Source organism: Symphodus melops (genome assembly GCF_947650265.1).
Source record: "Symphodus melops genome assembly, chromosome: 16".
Classification (NCBI taxonomy): Eukaryota; Metazoa; Chordata; class Actinopteri; order Labriformes; family Labridae; genus Symphodus; species Symphodus melops.
Window position 1 is genome coordinate 22,432,287 of NC_136706.1, and position 23,184 is coordinate 22,455,470.

Genomic DNA, 23,184 nt, shown 5'->3' on the forward strand with positions numbered 1-23,184 from the left:
CACACACACACACACAACACACACACACACACACACACACACACACACACACAACACACACACACACACACACACACACACACACACACACACACACACACACACACACCACACACACACACACACACACACACACACACACAGAAAGGGGGGAGGTCAGTCTGCACATTCAGGATAATCAAAACACTGATAATTAAAAGCAGTGACTTCCTGTATTTGTTGCTGTTGAACAATAAAACATTAAAGGACAAACTTCAAGCTGCAGGAGGATTAAAGGAAGTGTCATTTAATACAGTAAGAGGAAATATCCCAAAGCAAAGAGAGAGAAGGTATGAACCGGTAAAGAGTGGGGAGCTGGATGTGTGACGAGGGAGACGTTTAGGGTAGTAAAGGAGGAATTCAGGGAGCGAAGAGGAGGAGGAGGAGAGGAATGAGAGCGATTTAGGATGACAAGCACATTCAACTGGAGAGAGAGGAGGGAAGAGGAAGAGAATTGGAAATTAATGGAGGAGAGAGATAAGAAAAGGAGGAGGAGGAGGGAGAAAGGCTGGAGGGAGGGAGGAGATATGAGAAGAGAGAAAACAGTGAGGAAGAGGAGAGGAGGAGGAGGGGTAAAAATGAAAGATGGAGATGTAGAAACAAAGGAAGGAGGGGAAGAACACAGCGGAAGGACAAGAAGGGAGAGAGAGGAAGGATAACTGAAGCAACGAAGGACAAAGTGACTGAGGAAATAAGGGAAGGAAAAAGGGAATGAGATGATGAAGGACAAGAGGAATTCAAAACGAAAACAACAACAAAGAGAAAAATGTAAATGACAAGAAAGATAGACTGAGAAGGCGAAAGAAAGGAAAAGAGGAGAGGAGAGAAGGAGGGAGGAGAGGAGAGAAAAGGAGGAGAGAGGAGAGGAGAGAAGGAAGGAGGAGAGGAGAGGAAAGGAGGAAAGAGGAGAGGAGAGAAGGAAGGAGGAGAGGAGAGGAAAGGAGGAAAGAGGAGAGGAGAGAAGGAGGGAGGAGAGGAGAGGAAAGGAGGAGAGAGGAGAGGAGAGAAGGAGGGAGGAGAGGAGAGGAAAGGAGGAAAGAGGAGAGGAGAGAAGGAGGGAGGAGAGGAAAGGAGGAAAGAGGAGAGGAGAGAAGGAGGGAGGAGAGGAGAGGAAAGGAGGAAAGAGGAGAGGAGAGAAGGAAGGAGAGAGGAGAGGTGATGGATTCCCGTGATTCTTCTGTAATGGCTCCAACCAGCTGTTCTCTGCTACTGGACACACACACTATCAGTCAGTGTATGTGTGTGTGTGTGTGTGTCCACAGTGCCCCCTGCTGACACATTTCAGTCATCATCTTTGTGAAAGGAGGTGAATCATGAATCGTTTTGTTTTAAGATCATTCAACAGATCACATCAGATTTGACCTCAGAGCTCCACACAGTAACCTTCCTTCCCTCCTTCACTCCTTCCCTCCTTCCCTCCTCCACTCCTTTACTCCTCCCCTCCTTCACTCCTTCCCTCCTTCACTCCTTTACTCCTTCCCTCCTTTACTCCTCCCCTCCTTCACTCCTTCCCTCCTCCACTCCTTTACTCCTTCCCTCCTCCACTCCTTCACTCCTTCCCTCCTTCACTCCTTCCCTCCTCCACTCATTTACTCCTTCCCTCCTTCACTCCTTCATTCCTTCTCTCCTCCACTCCTTTACTCCTTCCTTCCTCCACTCCTTCACTCCTTCCCTCCTCCACTCCTTCCCTCCTTCCCTCCTTCACTCCTTCATTCCTTCTCTCCTCCACTCCTTTACTCCTTCCTTCCTCCACTCCTTCACTCCTTCCCTCCTTCCCTCCTTCACTCCTTCATTCCTTCTCTCCTCCACTCCTTTACTCCTTCCTTCCTCCACTCCTTCACTCCTTCCCTCCTCCACTCCTTCCCTCCTTCACTCCTTCCCTCCTCCACTCCTTCCCTCCTTAACAACTTCACTCCTTCCCTCCTTCACTCCTTCATTCCTTCTCTCCTCCACTCCTTTACTCCTTCTCTCCTCCACTCCTTTACTCCTTCCTTCCTCCACTCCTTCACTCCTTCCCTCCTCCACTCCTTCCCTCCTTCACTCCTTCACTCCTTCCCTCCTCCACTCCTTCCCTCCTTCATTCCTTCCCTCCTCCACTCCTTCCCTCCTTCTTTCCTTCCCTCCTCCACTCCTTCCCTCCTTCACTACTTCCCTCCTCCACTCCTTCACTCCTTCCCTCCTCCACTCCTTTACTCCTTCCCTCCTTCCCTACTTCCCTCCTCCACTCCTTCACTCCTTCCCTCCTCCACTCCTTTACTCCTTCTCTCCTCCACTCCTTTACTCCTTCCCTACTTCCCTCCTTCACTACTTCACTCCTTCCCTCCTTCACTCCTTCATTCCTTCTCTCCTCCACTCCTTCCCTCCTTCACTCCTTCATTCCTTCCCTCCTCCACTCCTTCACTACTTCACTCCTTCCCTCCTCCACTCCTTCCTTCCTTTCCTCCATCCTTCCTTCCTCCACTAATTTACTCCTTCCCTCCTTCACATCACTCCTTCCCTCCTTCCCTCCTTCACTTCAGACATGAGATAAAGAAACCTCTAAACAGAGAGATATCAGTCAGGCACAGCTTCCTGTCCATCATGGATAGACGACGACACGAAGCGATCTGAGACATGAAGAAACAAACATGATGCTGTGTGAAAGGATGAGATGCACTACGATGCCCATCTGACACGTTCAGGTACAATCCGTTGTAAACGTACACGATGTGACTCGACGTACGATGCAAACACATCACATTTTATTCTTGAGGGAATGCTGCACACAAATCATTTGATGAAAGTAAAATAAAAACTTGTTTTCATCATTTTGCAGAGCGGCAGCTCGCTCTGCTGTTTGGTGTTCAGTGTTCACTTTGGCTTCATCTCCATGTGACGGGTAGAAAGTGTTCAGAGAGAACAAAACCAGGAGGTTAAGAAACGAGCTCAAAGACTCTCGTGAGGTGAGAGAGGCGGGGGGAAGCTTCCACCAATGATTGAACAGGAAATACATCTCAGAGCGTGTTCAATAATCCAGGACTGTGTGATGTAGCTCGCATGCTAATGTGTGTGTCCTCTAGCAGCAGATGTCTCATTCGAGCTGATGACTGATGCTGCAGCTGTCTCCTCTCTGACAGCACATACCTGGATGTTATTTTTAATCATGTCTGCGCTGATTTCCTCAGCCTGACTGGGGCGGTGGTGGCAGCGGCTGCTTTTTCTTCCTCCTCCTCCTCCTGCCTTCATGCTTCATTAGTACTCATCTCTGATCATCTGTCTCCTCTCTCTACAGCCTCTCACCCTGCTCCATCACGACAAGTTGTCACGCCATGCGTCAGACACCTGCACTCGTCTGATCTGTCTCAGCGCAGAGACACTGTGAGGCGTCCACCTCCGGGTCCATCAGAGGACAAGACCAGGAAGTTAAAGATGTTACAGCCTAACGAACAAACATATTATACTGCCCTCACCAACAGCCTCAATCAACAGTACAATCACTTTAAACAGGGAGAGCAGCATCCTTTGTAACTTTGGCACGGCTCTCTCGTGAGAGGTGTGAAGAGCTGTCTCTGTCCTGTTTGTTACGACATCGCTGAGGCTAAGAGACGAGAGAGGAAGACGGAGTCGCTTCACAAAACAGCAGGCTGCAAGTCTGAGACTGGCACCGTGAAAACACAGCGTGTTCGTCGTCCTTCTAACTAGTTTATTTGTTATATTTCAGTGCAACTCAGCTGTCCTCCACTAGCTGGGGCTGTAGCACCGCCTAACAGCTACTGCTAAAACACTTCACTTCCTGGATGTAAACCCGCCGAGTGGACTGAAGGGAAGTTAACGCCGAGCGGTTTGGCAGCGTGAGATGATGTAGACTGTATCAGGTCAACGACTCCACCAATCAGTAAGCAGCACACTCTAACCTGTGAGGAGAGCCAGCGTGAGGAGGTGCTAGCACAGCTAACGTTAGCCTCACTCGACTAACAGATGTGACAGAGTTTACCTGCAGACGCCGTGACCACCGTCTGAATCTAAATGTGCCTTTAATGGTGAGGAGTCGTACATCCTGTAAAAGTGAGCCGTGTCGTACCTGATGTGTTCGTCAGTGACGGTGAACGCCTTGCAGAGCGGCTGCGACACGTTCAGCCAGATGGCCGGGTTCTTCTCAGCGGCCACCGACGTCTGTCCCGTGATCGGAGCCGAGCTCATGTGCAGAGCGCTGGCGATGGCTGAAAGCAGAGTGTCATCGCTGGTGTCTGGTCCAACACCTGCAGAACGGGGGGGGGGTCAGAGGTCAGAGGTCAGAGGTCAGGGACAGGAGCAGCTGGTGTGGTGGAGTGTGCTACAGTCAGGATGGACACTTACCCTGCAGGCCTTTGGGGAGGTCCATTGACCGCAGGACTTCCTCTGTGACGTCTGATGAGCGGAGACCTTTCAACCTCCTCTCCCAGAACAGCTGCACACACACACACACACACACACACACACACACACACACACACACACACACACACACACACACACACACACACACACACACACACACATTTCAGCCTCATTTTGTGATGACCTTGTTAAACTGCTGGAGTCAGATGCTGTGAATTCCAATCAAACACTTTTGGCTGCCTTTTCACATTAAGAGCGTTTCATCGGTGACCACTTAGAAGCTTTTATTGTGAAGTGGAGAGCAGCGTCACTCACCAAGGTCTGTGATAAGGGCGTAAGAGAAAAGAAAGGACTCTACATCCACATGTGAGTGTAGTCATTGTTGCTGACAGACAGAGTGTGATAATAAGTGAGCATGGTGGCTCGACACACTACGCCTCCAGGATCAATAAGAATATGTTCAGGAATCTTAAAATAAAACCTGAAGTGGGATTATGAAGAAGAGGCCACACTGAGCTGAGTGAGCTGGTGACATCTGCAGCGATGGCCTGTGAAGTAAAGTCAGCCTATAGTGCTGTTGTGTTTATGTCCCGCCCCTTCCTCTCACCAAAACAAATTCAACTTCCTGATAAAGATACAAAGACTTACAGCAGAACAGATTTCTGTGTCAGTTTGAAGCAGACACTCACAGACATGAAAAGACTCTTCTCTTCTCCTCACTACTCCGCCTCAGTTGGAGCCTCATTTGTCAACAGAGCTGTCAATCAATGGTGATAAACCCCAATTATTAAAACTAAACTTCTCAGAGAGAGCAACAGGCGGGCATTAATCAGCATGACACGAGCAAACTACAACGACTATAAGAAACATGTCTGTACGTCATGTCCCATCTGTTAACATGGAGGAGGCGGAGCTTATATCCTATACTGCAACCACTCAGGAAGGGAAGCTCTTTTCTCCTCCTTCAATGACTTTGTCTTCTTCCTCAGCCTGTACATGAATCACAGCTCTCTTCCTGCGGGGCCACAGCGCCCTCTTGTGGCTGCAGTCTCCTCCATCGTCTCTTGTGTAACAGCCTGACCTCGCCCGCAGGCGTTGCCATGGTGACACCAGATTGTGTGCGTCTGCGTGTGTGTGTGTGTGTGTGTTTCTCACCTGTCTGGGCTGATCGGCCCCTCTCTGCAGGTCTGTCTTCACCTTGTTGCCTGGATGACTGGTAACCTTGGTAACGGGCTGTTTAAAGATGGAGGCCGTCTGTCTGATGGGCAGAGCGGTGTTCAGGTCCAGTTTTCCTCCCTGCAGGACACAGATACCAGTCAGTGTTTTTGTGACATGTCCTCTTTCCTCTCTCCTTCCTTTCTTCCTCTCTATCCTTTCCTTTCTTCCTTTATTACTTTCCTCCAACTTCCTCCATTCTACCTTCTTCCCTTCCTTTCCTTGCTCTGTCCTAGCTTCTTTCTCGTGTTCTCTTCCACCTTCCTTCCTTGTTTCCTGGTCTGGTTTACTATCCTGAACAAGAGACAGAGAGCAAAAAACGTGCGCGTGTTGGTGTGTGTGTGTGTGTGTGTGTGTGTGTGTGTGTGTGTGTGTGACGGTTAATCTGAAAGGGTTAACTCCCAGCCGAGGTCCTGCAGATAACAACAGGAAGTATGTGTGTGTGTGTGTGTGTGTGTGTGTGCGTGTGTATGGGTGGGTGGGTGTGTGGGTGGGTGTTTGCGCGCATGCGGGCCTGCATGTTTGTGTGCACATGTGTGTGAACTCCCAAGTAACGATGTGTGAAGAGCAGCAGCAGCAGAGAGTTACAAACCGTGTCAATATACTACCCCCACACACACACGTCCACACCCCCACACACATACGCACACACACACACACGCACATACACACACACACACACACACACACACACGCACGCACACACACACATTATTTCTGCATTGATGAAGGATGTTCATGTTGGTTGGTTGGTTTAATTTAAAACATCACACCTCAACACCTGCCGCTGTGGAGGAGCTAATGTTATGTGGGGAGACTTCTAGCTTAGCATAGCTTAGCTTAGCATAGCTCAGCTCGCCTGAAACCTGCATCTTCACACATCTGAAGATTGCTTTGCCATCTCCCCCTGAAGATAAGCCCAGAGTGCGATGTTGTGGGTGTTTTATGATGAACATAAAAGGTGAAGCAGCTTCGCGAGGTCGGTTCAGGATATTTCACTCGGCGCGCTCGGGTTCTGCTCGTCTCCAGTTTGGTAGCAGAAGAAGACGAGCAGAGCGGATGGGTGACAGCTCAGCTGGCACACGCTGAAGACGCCTCGCTTGATTCCTCTCTCAGATTATAAACCCGGTTGTGAAAGCTGCAGACACATCTGTGATTTTTACACTTTTGTTTCAGTGATTTATGTTCCACCTCCTCGTGTATTTAATGTCTTGTTGTCGTGTTGATGAAGATTCTTATCTAAAAACCTCAGCTGAGGTCTGTGCTCCTCTGAGTTCACTGTGTGTCTGTTTGATTTATTCAAAGGGACAATCTCTTTGTTTTTTTTTACTTCTTTTGTCGTGATGCTGGTGTTACCTAACACCATGACGTGTCCCGTTTGTGTGTGTGATATCAACTCTTTATTACACACTTTATGATGAGACGATAACGTTTCTTCTTCTTCCTCCACGCTGCTGTGAGGGAGGAGACAGAGCTGCTGTTATCTCTGGTTCAAAGACTGCAGCAAACACACACACACACACATATGCCCACATGTGCACAGAGCTCTGTGGGCGGAGCTAATTAAATGCAGTACCACTGCAAGAGAAGCTGAAACCGCCACCGTTGGAAAAACCTTGTCTCTGATTGGCCGTCGGGCGTCTGTTGTGCGTTTGTTCAGAGGTTAAATCACAGGTTTCTAACGGCGTGTTTTGTTTTTGTGACAAATATCTCCCGTCTGTTCTCAAGCTGGGAACATGACGCAGCTTTCGAAACGTAAAGGTTACAAAAGGTCACGTGTTATCTTCAGAGCACGCGACGTCACGCTGTCACGATGACCTGCTGTTCATGAACTCCGTCAGAGTGTTTCACACTCTCACATCTTATTTGGTCCTGTTTCATTGATTCACTATGTTCTCTGTTTTTCTCTCTCGTGTCCTCGAGGCTCTGAACTCTTGATTTGAATTTCCCTCGGGATCAATACAGTATCTATCTGTCCGTCTGTCTTGATGATTTATGGAGCTTGTTGAAAAACAAATCTCTCATTTGTTGCTAAAGTTCCTCCGAACACAAGGCGAGTGCTGTGCTGAAAGCCTGCTGACGTGGGAGGCTCGGTCCTCTGGAGAGAGGAGGTTCAGGACCGGGTCAGGGAGAGCCAGCACAGCACCGATCAAATCTAGATCCAGGACAAGTCAAACTCTACCGCCAGATGAAAAAGTACAAGATGTTACAAACAAACGTTTAAAAGGGGAGGATGACAGCCCTGTGTTGTAAATGCAGTGACGTTAATTAAGAGAGTAGAAGAAGAAAAGCAGAAGGTTCAGCAGTCAGTGGGCGGGTTCAAACGTTCGTCCAATGACCTGCAGAGCTTTGAACCCTTCACAGGAAGTGTTAATCCTGTAATCTTATGTAACACAAACAACGCCGCCCCAGCCCTGCCTAAGCCCCGCCCCCCACCGGTGTGACATCCCTCAGCGTTACCTTGGCCAAGATGAGCTGGTCATGTCGGAGTCTCTGTTTGTTCTTCTGCATTTTCCCTGGCATCATCTTCCCCGTCCGGAAGTCGAAACATCCCAGATCCACTTTGTTGCCAAGGTAACGGGACAGCTGAGGTTTACTCCTGAACTTCTTTCCTGAAGGACTGAAGACACGAGAGAGTCAGATGAATGAACGCCGCACCGACCGAGAGGTGTAGAATCTGAAGGTGGGCGGGGCCTGGATGTTAGGTGGACTCTTGTCTTATTAAACGTGTTTACACTGAGGCACGACGACCAATCACAGGCCGGTCAGCTGCTCCCGACTGGGTCACATGACTTTCCAGCATGTTTAATATTTAGGTTGTATGACCGCACACACTCGCTCAGTGAGAGCAGAGCCGCAAGCATGATTGCACGGCTTGGGGACTTTTTGTCCTGGTTGTGACACTGTCAAAAAAATCACCATGGCAACAGCAGGCCTGCCTCTTTAATCTGCCCCCCCCCCCGATCGAGAAAGACGAAACCTTAGCAGGAAGTATCTGCAGACCTCCAGCTGACAGGAAATATGTGTTATGCTTTAGCTGCTAGTAGACTTGTGTTTATTTGGGATGCAGAGTGTGTGTGTGTGTGTGTGTGTGTGTGTGTGTGTGTGTGTGTGTGTGTGTGTGTGTGTGTGAAAGAGAGAGAGAGAAAGAGAGAGAGAGAGTGTGTATTTGAGCCGTATATAACTAAATCCAGATCAATCTGACTCGCGCTCCTGTCTGTCTGTCGTCTATTGACCCTTGGGAAAGCTCCGTTCTTATTGGACCCCGTGCCTGACACTCGGGTCGTACAGCGTGAGCTTTAACCGCCAACCACTCCTCACAAAGATGGAAGAACAGGAACGGCCGCACAGCCGTCAGCTGCGTCTGACATGTAGGTCATCTGCACAGATCACAGGCCCTGTGTGTGTGTGTGTGTGTGTGTGTGTGTGTCTGTTTCATCTTTCTTCAGCTCTTCATTGAAGCCAGATAAACTCTTTTTATGAGAAAATTCTCAGAGTCAGAGGCGGGTGAAGAAGAGAATAAACAACATGACTGTGCAGAGATGGCGGCCCGGCCGCGGCGGCGTCGTCGCAGGGTGTTGCTGCTCTTCCAGTAAGTCGACCTGCTGACTGCTCTCTTACTGGAAGTCATGAGTCACAGTTCTGAGCAAACTGAAAGTAAAGCGGAGGCCGTGCTGTCTTTCATGCTCAGGCTTCAGGATGTGACGGGGGTCACGTCTTTCTGACTCTGATCTCTGGCGCAGATCAACGGGAAGCGAACGCAGCTGGCAGCTCTGCGGCTCCACAGCTCACCGCAGACCCCAGCCGCCATCGACATCATTTCCTCCGCTGTCTACAGGAGTTGTTCGAGAAAGACAGAGAACAGGGATGGACGTGCACGCTCACACTTTGATCTGCTTCAGAGAAGACAAACGGGACGAGGTTTCAAGCTCAACTGTTGCTTTCTCGCTCTTTATTTTATGGAACTCAAAACTAATGTAACACACAGGAAGCATGCAGAAAGACAAGAGCCGTTAGTCATTCAGTCATAAGTGATTCTTTTCTGTAATCAAACACATGTAGAGTCATGCATTCAAGGATAATGTGCACGCCTTTGTGTGAATGTCGGAGGTTAATGTCGTCGACTGAAGCTATAACTTCCTAATTCCTGCACTGGATGAGCTCTCCGTGCAAGCTCTTCATATGTCCCAGGATGCACTGCATGCAGGAAGCTGCAGCCTCGGCCTTGCTCTGCTGCTTTTCTTCTCCCGTAAAGTCGAGCTGAAGCGAATTACACCTATAAAAGACTCTGAGTCAGCCAGAAGACTTCATGACATCGTCTTCACTCACATTCAGAGAAACTGTTTCTCTTTGCTGTACGTTTGTTAAGCCGGCAAATGATGATCAGCTCACAGATTCAACCTGATCCTCCTCGTGTCTTTGTCCTTCTCGACCTCCAAGATAAAAATAAAGTGAAAAGGTGCCCAGAGTTTCTCTTTGGCGAGGTCACAAATAAAAAAAGCACCAATCAAACGGCAGAGGTTAAAACAGCCCGACGTCGTTGTTTGGGGAACTTAAAAAGAGCACTGGGTTTGATGATTGTTGGTGCTGCTGGTTCCACAGCGTGTGTGAGGCATCAGTGCGTTTGGTTTGGAGACGCAGACAGCAGTCCAAGGAGGACCTGCTCGTCCTCTGTCTCTTCACAGGGCATGTGGGGGACCCCCCCTGATTCTCCTCTCCAGGGAGCACGTTCTGATCGGGGAGCATTAGCATCAGTTTGTTTTTTTCGTTTCACTCTGTGTGTGTGTGTGTGTGTGTGTGTGTGTGTGTGTGTGTGTGTAACACTCTTACAGACCAGCTTATAGGTCTGAATATGTTTCAGTGCAGACTGTTAATAATGTGCAGGAGGAGGACGGGCAGAGAAGGAACAGAGTCAGGAAAAAGAGACGATGAGGACGGAGGAGTTTGACTCTGGTGGAGAAAAGATCAATGAGAACAGACAGGTGAGACGCGTGTCAAACGTGCATTAGTGCTAAATTTGCTGGCTCTGGATATTTTGATGTTTTGGGAGATTGGATCCATATGGGTGGAGCCAGCATGGGAGAACAGGGCTGTGTGTGTGTGTGTGTGTGTGTGTGTGGAGCTCCCGACAGGCCGTGCTCTTTTGCACTTGTAGAATACTGAAATGCAGTGTTGCTTCACAAACTGGGACACCAGTATAACACGAAACTTGCCGTGAAGTCAGCAGAGCTTCGCTGCAGCGCTGTTTCACTTCACAGAGAGCTGAAGACACCAAGCCACAAAAACACCAACGACCAAATCTATCTTTTACACGACATACAGATGGTCACCTAGAATCACTACTAACCCGTTTAAACTGAACACTGTGGGGAAGCTCAAAGGTGGACATGCTGCTGTGTAGATCTCAAATGTACACTCCTCATGTTTAACCTAAATATGAACACTTGTCAAATATGCTTAAATCTACTACATGGCTTATGTCGTGGTCAATTAGACCGTCTAACAAAAAGTTGCACATTTTAGCTGACTTCCCCCTCACGACTGATGAGTTATAAGGTCAAAGTTCAGCGCCCACACAGTGCGTAACAGCGTAACAGTGAAGAGATGAGCTGCAGTCACCAGACGGCCTGTGTGCAGCCGAAGCCTGGATTAAAACATGAAACATGACATGTCTTATTCTTTGGTGTGTGTGTGTGTGTGTGTGTGTGTGTGTGTGTGTTGGGGGGGTGTTCAGCTTCAGTAAACGTGGGACAACCACAGAGAGACACTTTGTCAGAACCGAACAGGAACACCATTTACATACGTAAGGGATATTAGTGAGAGGTTGTTGGTTAAAGGAACAGAAGCACTGTGAGACACTGTGAGGACAGTGATCAGCTTTTAATGTATTAAAGAGGACATATCCTCCACCTTTTCAAACAGCGCCCCCTGTGGTCTAAATAAAACATCTGTGCTGTGCTTTAAAATATAACATAAATCAAGCAGCAGGGGTTTGCGACCCTGTAGAAACCAGCTCTCTCAGAACGCTCCGTTTTGGTGTGTGTGTCTCTTTAAATGCAATGAGCCCCGCCCCCTGAGTTTTACCAGTTGACATTGTGCCTGTGCTAGCGAGAATAAAAATGGCGGACCTGCCCTACGCTGGGGGTGGAGTGCATGGGAGGAGACACCAGGGGAGGGAAGTTCACTGTGACTGTGAGAATCCCACTGTGACATCACAAGGGGAGCACATCTGAAACAGAACATGTTTCTCTGTGTTGTGTGGCTTATGCAGACAAGTAGAGGACTGGATGGGTTTATTTCACATTTTGTGGGTCTGTAGACTCAGCTTACCAACATAAATATTCTAAAACACTGTGAAAGTGGATTTCTCACAACATGTCCCCTTTAAGAGAGGTGTTAAAACGGTGCTTACAATGACAGGAGCCTGAGTTTGACATCTTTATAAGCGCAGGTCGACTAATCGATCACTGTTGGACTTTCTACTGATCAGCACTGATCGATAAGTACCTGTAATAGTAGACGTCGCTCTTCCCGGCGCTCAGCCCGGACTTCCTGATCACTTCTTCCTTCTTCCAGCCGGGCGGAAGAGCGGGACAGTCCGTCCTCTTCCTCTCCATCCTTACACACCAATCGGATCCGTCGGTTGTTTCTCCGGCAAGATGGACCGATCAGTCCCGTAAACAGCAGCCGGAGGACGAGCAGCGTGTCGGTGAAGCCAGCAGCAGAGGGGCAGCCTGGACCCGGACCCACGTCACGAAGGTTACGTTAACGGCGGCTCTGACTCGCTCCCTCCGCCCCGGCTCTCACGGTGCTTATTCCGGGTGTGGAAGAAATAAAAAGTGTCCCGAGTTGGACCCAGAGCTGGACTAACCCGGGTTAAACAGGCTCCAGGTCCGGGTTTAGTTCCGTTTAGCTCCAGTTAGAACCAACGGCTCATCGGATCCGAGCCGAGCTGAGCTGAACCGGGCCAACGGCAGGCTGTGACGTCTCTCTCTCTCTCTCTCTCTCGCGCTCTCTCTCTCTCTCTCTCGCTCGCTCTCTCGCTCTCTCTCTCTCTCTCTCTCTCTCTCTCTCGCTCTCTCTCTCGCTCTCTCTCTCGCTCTCTCATAGATCGTCTATTGAAGATATTTCCCTCTGCTGTGCTCCGAGATAAACGAAACCATTCCGTTTCAAATTCACGAAAATGTTGTGAAAGTAATGCTGGGTTGACCCTATTATTACGTTTTATATATATTATTATTATCATATATATTATTATTATTATTATATATTATTATATATATTCTTATTATTATTATTATTTTGCGAATAACAAAATACATTGTCATTATATCAGGGTTAATAAGCGTCAAAGTAAGTGACAAAAGAATGATGTCCCACATGAAAGAAAGTGTAAAACGCGAAGGTAATTTATTAGGTTATTAAACTGAAGTTCAAACAATCATAAGTACAGTATGTAAATCGACCAGTGCAATGGATGGATGGATGAGTGTCGTGTTGTTGTAAAGTTCAAACAAAGCAAACGAACTGGTCGAGGTCTGGGAGGAAGAGAGGAGAGAAACATGTTAGAGACCTGATGGACTAAGGTGGACCTAGCTCACCTGGTGCAGACACATAAGAGTGTCACATATTGCTGTAGAATTAAAATGTAAATTAAGAAAATATGAAATATAATGTATAAATAGCCAAGTGCCAAATTGAAATTATTTATTCATGAACTACTTTGTATGAGACAATTCCACTCAGCAAAACATTCACAATGCCCACCCCGGGACTTTGATTTACATAAAACTGAGAGAAAAAAAATCTACACAGGTTAAAAAAAATAACGTAACAAATTATCAGTTATGTTACTTTTTTTAAATTAAAATGTATGCCACATGTTTCTTTCTCACTGTCTTAAATCAATATCATATTTTTTGTCGGTGAGTGTTGACAGTGTTGCTTTGTGTTCCTGGTAACTGGAATTTTACTCCGAGTGATCCATCGCTCTATTTCTACCCGTCTGTGTTGCCGGGCCTCCACTGGCGTCATCTCTCTGGGTTAAAGGGGCTGATGCCGTGAACTCCGGAGGGGGGAGGAGGAGGAGGAGGAGGAGGAGGTGTGGAGGTGCAGCTGAATGCTTGAATGAACGTGCAGTGCAGAGACTGATAATAACACAGTTAAGATTGAAGTAAAATGCAGTAGAGCTATTTGAAGCATGCCTATCGCTACACTTCCTACTTTAACATGAGTTGCTCATCATTAAAACACCTTAAATGAGTGATTCATAGAGTAAGAAATAATCTTTAATCCGTCTATTATAATTGTTATTTTCTCTTTGTTATGAACTATTTGAACACCCAAATGCCTCTCCTATTTGTTATTCTCTGCCCTCATACTTTAGGAATACCATTGTTTTAGGTTTATGTAAAGTAACATTTTGTTTTCCAGAACCATGATGATCCTACAGTTCCTTTACAGCACCAACCACATCACCTGATGTCGTTTGTCCTTCGGTAAAGAGAGATTTCACAGCGTGCAATAACTGCATTATAAAGATCTGTGTGATGGTAGAGATAAGAACACTGTGAAGTTGTATCTCCTATAATTAAAGGTGCACTATGGAGCTTTGTGAAAGTTGGAGAGATTCAGTGGTAAATGTTCATGACTCTGTACACCAGCGGTCTCCAACCTTTCTTCATCTGAGAGCTACTTTGAAAAAATGAAAGTGACCAAGAGCTACTTGCATCACATCGTTGGCATTTATTCACACATAGTGATAATAATAACTGTATTTATATAGCACCATTAAAAACAACTGTTTACAAAGTTCTTTACAGATAAAAACAAATACATCAACATTTAGGAAAAGAAAGGAACAGAGGTAAACAGACGAAACAACAACAGGCAGGTATGAAGAGGCAGTTAAATACAATGATAGAAAATTAGTTTAAAATCAACCAGGAGAGAGCTCAATAAAAAAATAAAAACTGAAGGAGAGAGGGACGACATCAGATCACAGGTTGTATGTAGAATGAGGATAAAAGAAGAGAATTATACATGAATAATGGTGGGGAATTCAGCTTTATGGTTGTTTTTTAGTAAACCTGCTGTTCCTCCTCCGGTCCTGCAGGTGGCGATAGAGAGTTAACCAACAGAGCAGCTAGCTGACAGCTAACTGAGAGCTAGCATCACCCGGGAGACTTGAAACTCCTGTTTGTAAAAACCATAAATATAAAAACTTATCCGTCGTCTCTGTGAAGAAAGAAAGCAAAAGGGAGATAATAAAAGAGTGTAATAGTAAGTGTTTCATTTGTTGTTTGTACGCGGTTAAACATGTTTGAATTGTAACAGCTACATTTGTTTAGTCTGAGAGTTTGTCATTAACACTGTTATAAATGTGTTATTAACTTTATTCAAACACTGACATGATGTTGACTTGATGTAGGATACTTAATACTGTCTGATACATATTAAAGTATAACGGTGTTGTTGTGTAGCTGAATAAAAAGTCATTTTCTTTAACTTGTAAAGAACTTTAGCTTGACACCGTCGAGCTATTCTTTAAATTTAGATTCATTTAAAACAAACTGAAACACTTTCTCATGGGTTGTTTGAGGATCACTGATTTTTTAATGCAATACCAAAGTGTTTAAACGTAAAGTTAAGTGAAGAAAGGTTCTTACTGTAACTTTGTAAATGTTTATTATTGTTGGTTATGGGAGGTCTCACAGTGAGGGGGCGCCTGAGCTGCTTGTGTGGTTCGGTGCCTTGCTCAAGGGCTCCTCTGCAGTGCTCAGGAAGTGACCTGACACCTCTCTAGCTACTAGACCAATTTCCAGACTTGGTCCGCACTGGAGATTTTACCTGTTTTTGCTCACAAGCTTCATGGAGATTCTGATTTGCTTTCCCAGCAGGACGTGACCACAGAGCCGAAACTCCCAGTAACTGGTTTGATCACTGTGGCGCTGTGCTTAATGGGCTGAACACCAAAGAGGAAGAAGAGAGACTCCAGACCCATCGAGACAGAGGAGCTGAAGACCTACCATAACTCCTCAGCAGGGCCACAGGCTGACTGCCTCGTCGCCACGCCGCGTTGATGCTGTAATTAACTCACAAGTGTCTCAGTCCAAGTTTTGAGTGCGTAAAAGAAGTTTCAAAAGATTAAGATTTATACATAATAAATCCTTCTTTTGGTTGTTTATATGTAATATTCTTCATGTTGTATTTTCATGAGCTGCTGTATCATAGAAGTATCATAGGAAATGCTTGAAATGTTTCACTCTATATGTAATGACCTTAAAATGAACTTCCCACTGCACTCTAATGTTTTGAGATGCATCAGCTTCACACCTGCTTCATCTTTAAGCGATTTGTGATGTTTGTTTTTCCACAGCATGGAGTACGATGACCTGGTTGGTGACTTTCTCTCCCCGGAGTCGACGGTTACCTCCCTCCTGTCCAGCTCCGGTCACCTGAGAAGCAACCTGCTGGCTCCTGAACACAACACCTCCTTCAGATACAGAGACAAGGTTCTTTCTGTTTATGCAGCACTTCACAGGAGTCCTAACCTTGTTGTGAAAAGTGATCCACATTCAGTTTGCACCTCAGTATTCCCAGTTGGCCTCCAGTGGTGTTCCTTTTTGAAGAAATCTGTCCCAAGGTTCAAAAGACTCCAAAAACTTGTTTTCATGTCTGGATGATTTAAATGCTGTTAGTTGAAATCCCTCTGCCGGTCTCACATTAAATCCCCTTCAGTCCTTCCCCTGACCTCATGTGTCGCCGTCTTCACAGGAGTGATAAAAGTCCAAGAAATCTGCAGGCAGAACAGCTTTTGATGTCGTTTAGATCAGTGAAGAGACAATAACTCATTCTCATGAATCGATTGACCGCAGGACTATGAATCCGCCTCAGCAGCACTGGACGCCTACATCGCAGACTTCGACAGAAGTGGGCAGAGCAGAGGGTCACTGCCAGGGAAGCTGGTCCTGCCTCAAAGTCGACTCTCCACGCCATGCAGACATGGAGTGAGCGTGCTCAGGAACAAAGACGGTAGGTCATCACCGGGAGGTGCTGCAGCTCTGTGTGTCACGTCTCCATTTCCACCTGAGTGGGGGTTCATCTTTAAGATGTATATGATGCATCTCTGTCTGGGGTGATTTGTTTTCAGCAGTTTTGTTTTCGACCCACAGTTCTCAGGGAGCGTCTGACCAACAGGGAGCTGGACTTCCTGAACCTCCCCGTCAGCTCTCTCCATCACCGCAGCAACAGAGACAGACTGTCCATGACGACGGACGAGCTGCTGTCCATCCCTCGTGACGGCTCCATGCCCGTCACCCACACGTCCGCCTTCATCCAAGGTCTTTATCATCGTCCAACGCCTCACCTCATCCTCCGTCTTCAATTACATCATCCACTTCCTCTTTTATCCGATGCCATTAAATACATCATCCAATCATTTGTCACCATCAAAGCTCTGTGAGCGGGTCATTAACAAACCTGTCATTAAATGCCGGACTTTCACCTGCACTTGTAGTATTAGCTTTTTAAATGCACCGCCTGCACTGCTCTGCTTTCAACTCAGCAGCTGGCCTCCTCCCCTTTTTTTTAAATGGTCTTTAAATGCATCATCAAATACAAACCTCAGTGGTCATTAAACACATCACAACCATTCCTGCTGCTTTCAAAGGTCTTTGAACTCGTTTCAGTTCAAATGATCTAAAAAGCAGGACAGATTAAATATTCTCTGTCTGATGATTCATTGTGCTTCACTCTTTGAGTGTGTGCGTTTCTCAGCATTCTCCTCTGACTCTCATCTGCTGTTCCAGGCTTCATGTCCAAGTCCAGGGCTTCCCAGCCTCGTCCCACCTCCTCCAGAGCGGCACAGAGACCCTGGGACAGACTCAGCAGCAGCCACCCCGCTCCCCGGATAAACCTCCATCACCACGCTCACTCGAGCAGGACTCCCAGAGGCTCCAGGTCCGAGCTGCTTTCTGCACTGTGTTTTATAAAACGTGTCATAAGAACTCTGATTTGACCTGTCCGTACATCTGTGGGTGCAGGGGAAGACCAGGGACAGCCATGATGAGACCAGATGCTGACATGTCCTCCGGCAGCTACTGCAGGGTAGATGTTGTTTTATATTTTATTTACCTGCTCTTAAAATCCAGTTTTTCTAGATTCTGACCGTTTTAAAATATTTCCTCTTCCTGTCTCTCTCAGTCGTCTCACAGAGCGGCGAGGACGGAGCGGGCCGACCCCTCATCATCGCTCCACCTCCCTCACTGGTTCACCAGCAACAAGTCTGACATGGACTGCTCCGGAATCACCAGCGTGCCCGACCTGAAGTACCCGGCCTGGATCCAGCGCTGTGACCAGAGCGAGCCTCCGCCGCCCTCAGAGTCCGAGCTGTGGGAGGAGCCCGGTACAGCACGCCGTGCACGCCGCCAAACACTGCTTTGATGCACCCAACACACCACTCCATTACAAAGTGTTGTACCTGAGGCCTGTGTTGAACAGAATCAGACCTGATGACGGGCCACACATGTAAGCGCGCCTTGCTGTTTGTCATTTTAACGAAACGTTGCTCTTCCAGGTGCAGTGCACAGACACAGAGCTCCGTCCTGGGTGGACGAGCTGGAGGAAGACCATGTTTCTGAGCAGACGCCTGCCCAGGTGAGAGAGCCCAACGCTCAGTGAAACCAAAAACATACTCATCCTTTCAAAGGTCAAAGGTATCTTTAATTGGCAGAAGGAAACATACAAACACATAGACAACACTACAGAACAGTTAACAGTAACAGCAGGTGAAGGAATCATTGACATGAAACCTGAAAGTCCTGCAGAGATAATCCAGCATCCTGATACGAGTGAAAGTGCAACCAACAACCACAGGCAGCCTCTGATGTCATCACAGGATGTAAGTGTCAGTAGGTAAAGTGATAGTCATTGTGTGTGTGTGTGTGTGTGTGTGTTATCAGAGTGACAGCAGGCTGATTCTCAGAGATCTCAGGCTTCAGTTTGCGGAACAGATTTCTTTCCTGGCCGCTCAGAAACAAAGCTCGGACATCATGGAAACTGTGTTTCGAGGTAAAGATAAAAAGTCCTTCTTGTGTGTCACACACTCTTTGTGTTTGCTGTAAACGTGTTTTTATTCGTCCTTTCAGACAACAGGATTGAGTCTCTGATCCAGAAGGCCGACCACGTGTTGAACTCTCTGTCTCAGAGCTCTGGAGGAGCAGACAGTCGAGCACAGTCGGGTAAGATTAAGACCGGGTCGCAGTCTGACATGTGACGCAGTCTGCAGGTCATCTGGATTCTTTCGTTCTCACCATCGTGGGAAGACCCAATCCTAATTGAAATGTCCCTAAAAATGAGTTGATTTCATTTTGAAAAAGAAGTGGGAGCAAACGTTCATATTTCATGTCTGTGGAGGAACAGATGGCCTAGCGGTTAGGCCACGCCCCCTTATGTGGAGCTGTGGTTCCCAAACAGATGGCCAAACGCGGCCTGTGGCTTCTTGACTGCATGTCATTCCTTCTCTCTCTCTCTCAATTCAAAGGGCTCCATGATCATGGAAAACATACATTAACATACACAACATGAAGCATAATAGAAAAATTAAGATTTCATATTTAACGATCAGAGCTGTGCAGGCGTACCTTTTTTAAATTAAATAAATAATTATGATTTAATTTAACTGTTTTTGTATCTACAGATGAACTCTCTCTCTCTCTCTCTCTCCTCGATTTTATATTCTGTCCCAAATCGTAAATATTAATTATTAAAAAAAAGTCTTTCATGTGTAGTTCTCTGAATTCTCATGAACTTAAAACGGTGATTGTCTCATATTCCTCTTAACGGTTGTTTTTTTGTTGCAGTCAGTATCCCTGATGAAGAAGGCAGCCTGATGAAGAATGAGGACCTTTCGCACGGCCCTCAGATCACTCGGTAAGACCGTCTCTTTTTCTTCAGCTGGACGACATGGTCAGTACAATAACTAAACGGTCTGTTATGTTTTGAACCTGCAGGGACTCAGAGGAAGCAGCAGGGGGCGACACAGAGACCGACCAAGGAGAACTCGGGGTTTACAGTCAGTCACCTCCAGGATCACATCCTCAACTCTCCCGTCTCCATGGAAACGACATCTTTAAGCAGCCGGGTCCAGCTGAGGCTCTGAAGCAGATGCTGTTCAGACTGCAGGCGGTGGAGGCGGAGCTTGAGCGGCGGCAGGAGACGCCGGCGGCTCCGGCAGAGGACGGCAGGTTACAGACTCCAGAGACTCCGGTGAAACAGGTGTGAACAGACGAGAGCGCCGAAGACGGGCGCTTGACCTCTGTCTTTGGCCTCTCAGATGAATGGACATCCATGTCTCTGTTCTCCGTTTGTAGGATTCTTCTGCACACTGATCTGATGACAGCCGTCACATTTACTTCTGTTATTTTAGATAAAGACGTTCCTGCTAACATTGAGCCGTTGGTCTTGAGAAGACGCTGGGTACTTCTGGCATTTCAACACGCTAACATGACTGTATTATAAAGCTTAATGAAGAATCATTACAGTGTTGTTTTGATCTTTTTCGAAGCCGTGTTATTGTGCTTCTGTCTGTCTGTGCAAAGCTGCCCTTTTTTTACAACTCCTTCAGAAGTCCCTACTTGCAGGTTGAAGATGAAACTCCTTGAGGATTAACCATGTTCAGGCTGTTCAGAGTTTTCCTCTGTGTGCTGCAGAAGCCTGAGAGTGAAGCGGAGCTGGAGAGTGTTTCTGGTGGAGCGTCCCTGCAGAGGTAACTGACACTGAACACCTTCATACACCTGATTCCTCTCTTCAGATACACAGAGTGAGCTGCTGCTGCTGCAACCTCATGATTCCTTCATGCTACATAAGTGTACTGCAAATGTAGCCTTGCTGCTTTAGGCCCTGTGTCCTCCTGCCTGTGAGCTCGGCTGTATGTCCGACACTGCTCCCATACTTTTGACTGCTTATTTTAAAATTGAAATCGTTCCTATTGCTTATCAATGAGAACCAAACTGAGAGGGCTCCCCTTCCCTTTTTTGTCAAGCTTGATAGTAATGAACGCCCCGATATGGAGGCTCGGATCAGACACGGAGCATGCAGGATGTGGGTAATCAGCGGTGATCTTCTGAAAGATTTTTGACTAGAAGCGCTCGGAGTGGATGTTCAAAAAGGGAAACAGGACGACCTCCTGCAGCTGAAAACTCTCTCCTCGTTGGGAAGCGTTCAGAAAAAGAGGCACGCAGCTTTAATGACACAGAATCATGTGGATACACAACCGTTTCTACTCGAGCTAAACCGAGCTACATTTATTTATTATGAGGTGATGTGTCTGATGTAAGAGTCCTTAAAGTGGACGTGTCCGGGGAAAAATAACAAGATGACAAGATGTAGGTCGACTCCATCACTGCGATGGCGTCTCCTTAAAACATCTGTGTGTTTGAATGCAAGCTGTCCAAAAAGAAGTGAACAATTCTTTACTTTTAACGACACTTTCTATTTGGCAACGACGTCAAGCACATCTGGATGAACCTCTGTGCACGGCCTGTCAGCACCTGTGAGTCCGATGGGACTTGACTTGTTTGTTGGCACTTCCTGCCGTCGTTTCCTCCTCTCTCTCTCAAGTCCTTGCTTGTGTCGTTCTCACTCTCAGATGTTTGAATCTGAATAAATGTGTCTCTAAAAATGTCCGCCTTCTTCTGGTGAGGAAAGTGCTAAGTCTATTCATGACTGATCAGTTGTCTGGTCTTTAACTTAAAAACATCTTTGTTGCTAAATTTTTCCATCCTCAGAGCTCTGCATCACCTGAGCCGACTGAAGATGCTGGTGGAGGAGCCCAGAGAGAAACGCTCGGTGGAAGACAAGGAGAGGGATGAAGACGAAGGACACTACTCTTCTTCTTCAGCTGATGGACTCCCCTGCACTCAGCAGAAACCCTCCTGAAGCCCAAGACCTCGTCCATGTCATCATCAGTTAGTGGTCTAATAATCCTCTCCTCGTTTCCCCCTGATGTGCAGCAGCAACAGGAAGCAGTAAAAGACGTTGATGAATCCAAATGAAGTCTGCTTTGGATTTATATTTTTAAACTAAGGGGTAGTTTTTTATCTGAACACGGACCAAAACAGACTCATTATCTAGGGCATGAAATGGGTGTTACAGTTAACTGTTACAGTGAAGGAGGCTGTCAAACATGTGTTGGTCTCCAGATAAGAAAGGCAACAAGACTCTAACAGAAAAGAAAAATGACTAGAGAAATAAAATGTGCTAAATATTTAGCTGCTAAGATGCTTAAAGTGTTAAAGGTCTCATCTCCTCCTCTTTAGTATAAATAAGTGTCAGAGCTCCTCTTCAACATGTGTGTGAAGTGTGTTGTTGTGAATCCACTCTGATCCTGTATTTGATCATGTCTATAAACCCCTCTATTTCAGCCCTGCTCAGAACAGGCTGTTTCTGTGTCTGTAGCTTTAAATATGTAAATGAGCTGCGTCTGGCCACGCCCCCTCTCTGGAAGGGCTCGGGTGTACTCTGTGCTTTCTCGCTCCATGTCCTATTGTTTACGGTGAGAAGGCAGACTCAGAGGGCAGAACAAACACCTAGCTGTGGGAGTGTCACCCACCTGGGGGAGGGGCTACTGCCCTTTGTGATGTCATGAAGGGGAGGGGCTACTGCCCTTTGTGATGTCATGAAGGGAACATCTCCAAACGGCCTGTTTGAGCATATATTTTCTGAAAAGAGTAGCAGGCAGAAGACGGAGAGGATGGACTGTTCTCATCATTAGGGGGGTTTATAGACAGACTACAGACACATGTCAGAGGAACATGGAGAAGAGAATTTATCAGAATATTTGACCTTTAAATTGATGTGCCAAAATGAATGACGGGTATAACGGCCACTTGTTTGTTACTGCACGCAAGATGTTGTTTGAATTCTACTTGTTGCCAAACGAGCAGCTCTGCAGCTGAGTCACAATGCTAGCTGCACACATTTTATATATATTAGCATTAGCTAACATAGCATGCTATCAAGCAAATATTTGTATGCCCCTGCGTCCGAACTTGGACAACGACTTCTTTGTGAATCGTGATTTTTTTTTTAATTTTTATGATGGATGAACTACGTCACCCATCCAGAGTGTGCAAATAATTCAGATTATTTGTGTTACCGTGTCAATGTTACATACGCTGACACAAGAAATGCTCATGAGAGCTGTCAATGTTACATACTAACATGGAAACATGTATAAAATATAAACAGTGAAGTTACTGTGCTAACATGCTAACATTAGCCTTTTAATAGTTACTATATATGATGTCAAATGTTACAAGCTGAACCTATGCAGTTCCCATCTGTAGGTGTTTTATTTAAAACACTAAACTTTAACATGTTCAGAACAGGAAGGTCGACATGCGGTTCAGTCAGTATTTACTGTCCTGGGTCACATTCAGTGCCAAACACACGTTTCATAAAACTTCCATTTTGAATGTTTCCTATCTTCAAATGTGTCTTCAAACTGCTCACAATAAAACAAACCTTAAAATCACCACCTTCATTCTGTCTCATTGATTGTTAATAATTATG

At 46.5% G+C, this 23,184-nt stretch overlaps 2 protein-coding genes across 5 annotated transcripts in view; one reads left to right on the plus strand and one right to left on the minus strand.

Annotated features, from left to right (window-relative positions):
- Nucleotides 1-12,703, minus strand: part of mbd2 (methyl-CpG binding domain protein 2) — a 215,052-nt gene extending 202,349 nt beyond the window's left edge. Inside the window, exons 1-6 of the mRNA XM_079364547.1 lie at nucleotides 12,118-12,703; nucleotides 8,071-8,230; nucleotides 5,815-5,904; nucleotides 5,551-5,691; nucleotides 4,375-4,465; nucleotides 4,099-4,277 (exon numbers count right to left, since the gene is read on the minus strand). Of these exons, the coding sequence (XP_079220673.1) occupies nucleotides 4,099-4,277; nucleotides 4,375-4,465; nucleotides 5,551-5,691; nucleotides 5,815-5,904; nucleotides 8,071-8,230; nucleotides 12,118-12,227 (771 nt within the window). The 5' untranslated portion in view covers nucleotides 12,228-12,703. The remainder of the gene's footprint in view (nucleotides 1-4,098; nucleotides 4,278-4,374; nucleotides 4,466-5,550; nucleotides 5,692-5,814; nucleotides 5,905-8,070; nucleotides 8,231-12,117) is intronic.
- A 2,012-nt stretch (nucleotides 12,704-14,715) lies between these two features.
- cUnh18orf54 (chromosome Un C18orf54 homolog) lies at nucleotides 14,716-23,146 on the plus strand. Of its 4 annotated transcripts, none has more exons than XM_079365325.1 (15): nucleotides 14,716-14,892; nucleotides 15,507-15,732; nucleotides 15,989-16,124; nucleotides 16,488-16,644; nucleotides 16,785-16,952; nucleotides 17,421-17,571; nucleotides 17,655-17,718; nucleotides 17,815-18,028; nucleotides 18,188-18,267; nucleotides 18,573-18,681; nucleotides 18,759-18,851; nucleotides 19,473-19,542; nucleotides 19,623-19,887; nucleotides 20,322-20,377; nucleotides 21,399-23,146. In XM_079365325.1, exons 3-15 carry the CDS (start codon nucleotides 15,990-15,992, stop codon nucleotides 21,547-21,549), a joined length of 1,713 nt encoding a protein of 570 aa, XP_079221451.1. In that variant the 5' UTR covers nucleotides 14,716-14,892; nucleotides 15,507-15,732; nucleotide 15,989; the 3' UTR covers nucleotides 21,550-23,146. The 4 variants fall into 4 exon arrangements, with proteins under 4 accessions (XP_079221451.1, XP_079221449.1, XP_079221452.1 ...); XM_079365323.1 differs by having other exon boundaries at nucleotides 15,507-15,696; XM_079365326.1 differs by having other exon boundaries at nucleotides 15,507-15,696; nucleotides 19,623-19,878.
- The last annotated feature ends 38 nt before the right edge of the window (nucleotides 23,147-23,184 follow it).

Bases quoted from the DNA above. Each gene is read 5' to 3' on its own strand.
- cUnh18orf54 (XM_079365323.1), top strand. The intron at 18,852-19,472 runs GTAAGATTAAGA...TTTTTGTTGCAG, and splicing joins AGACAGTCGAGCACAGTCGG to TCAGTATCCCTGATGAAGAA. The intron at 19,543-19,622 runs GTAAGACCGTCT...TTGAACCTGCAG, and splicing joins CACGGCCCTCAGATCACTCG to GGACTCAGAGGAAGCAGCAG.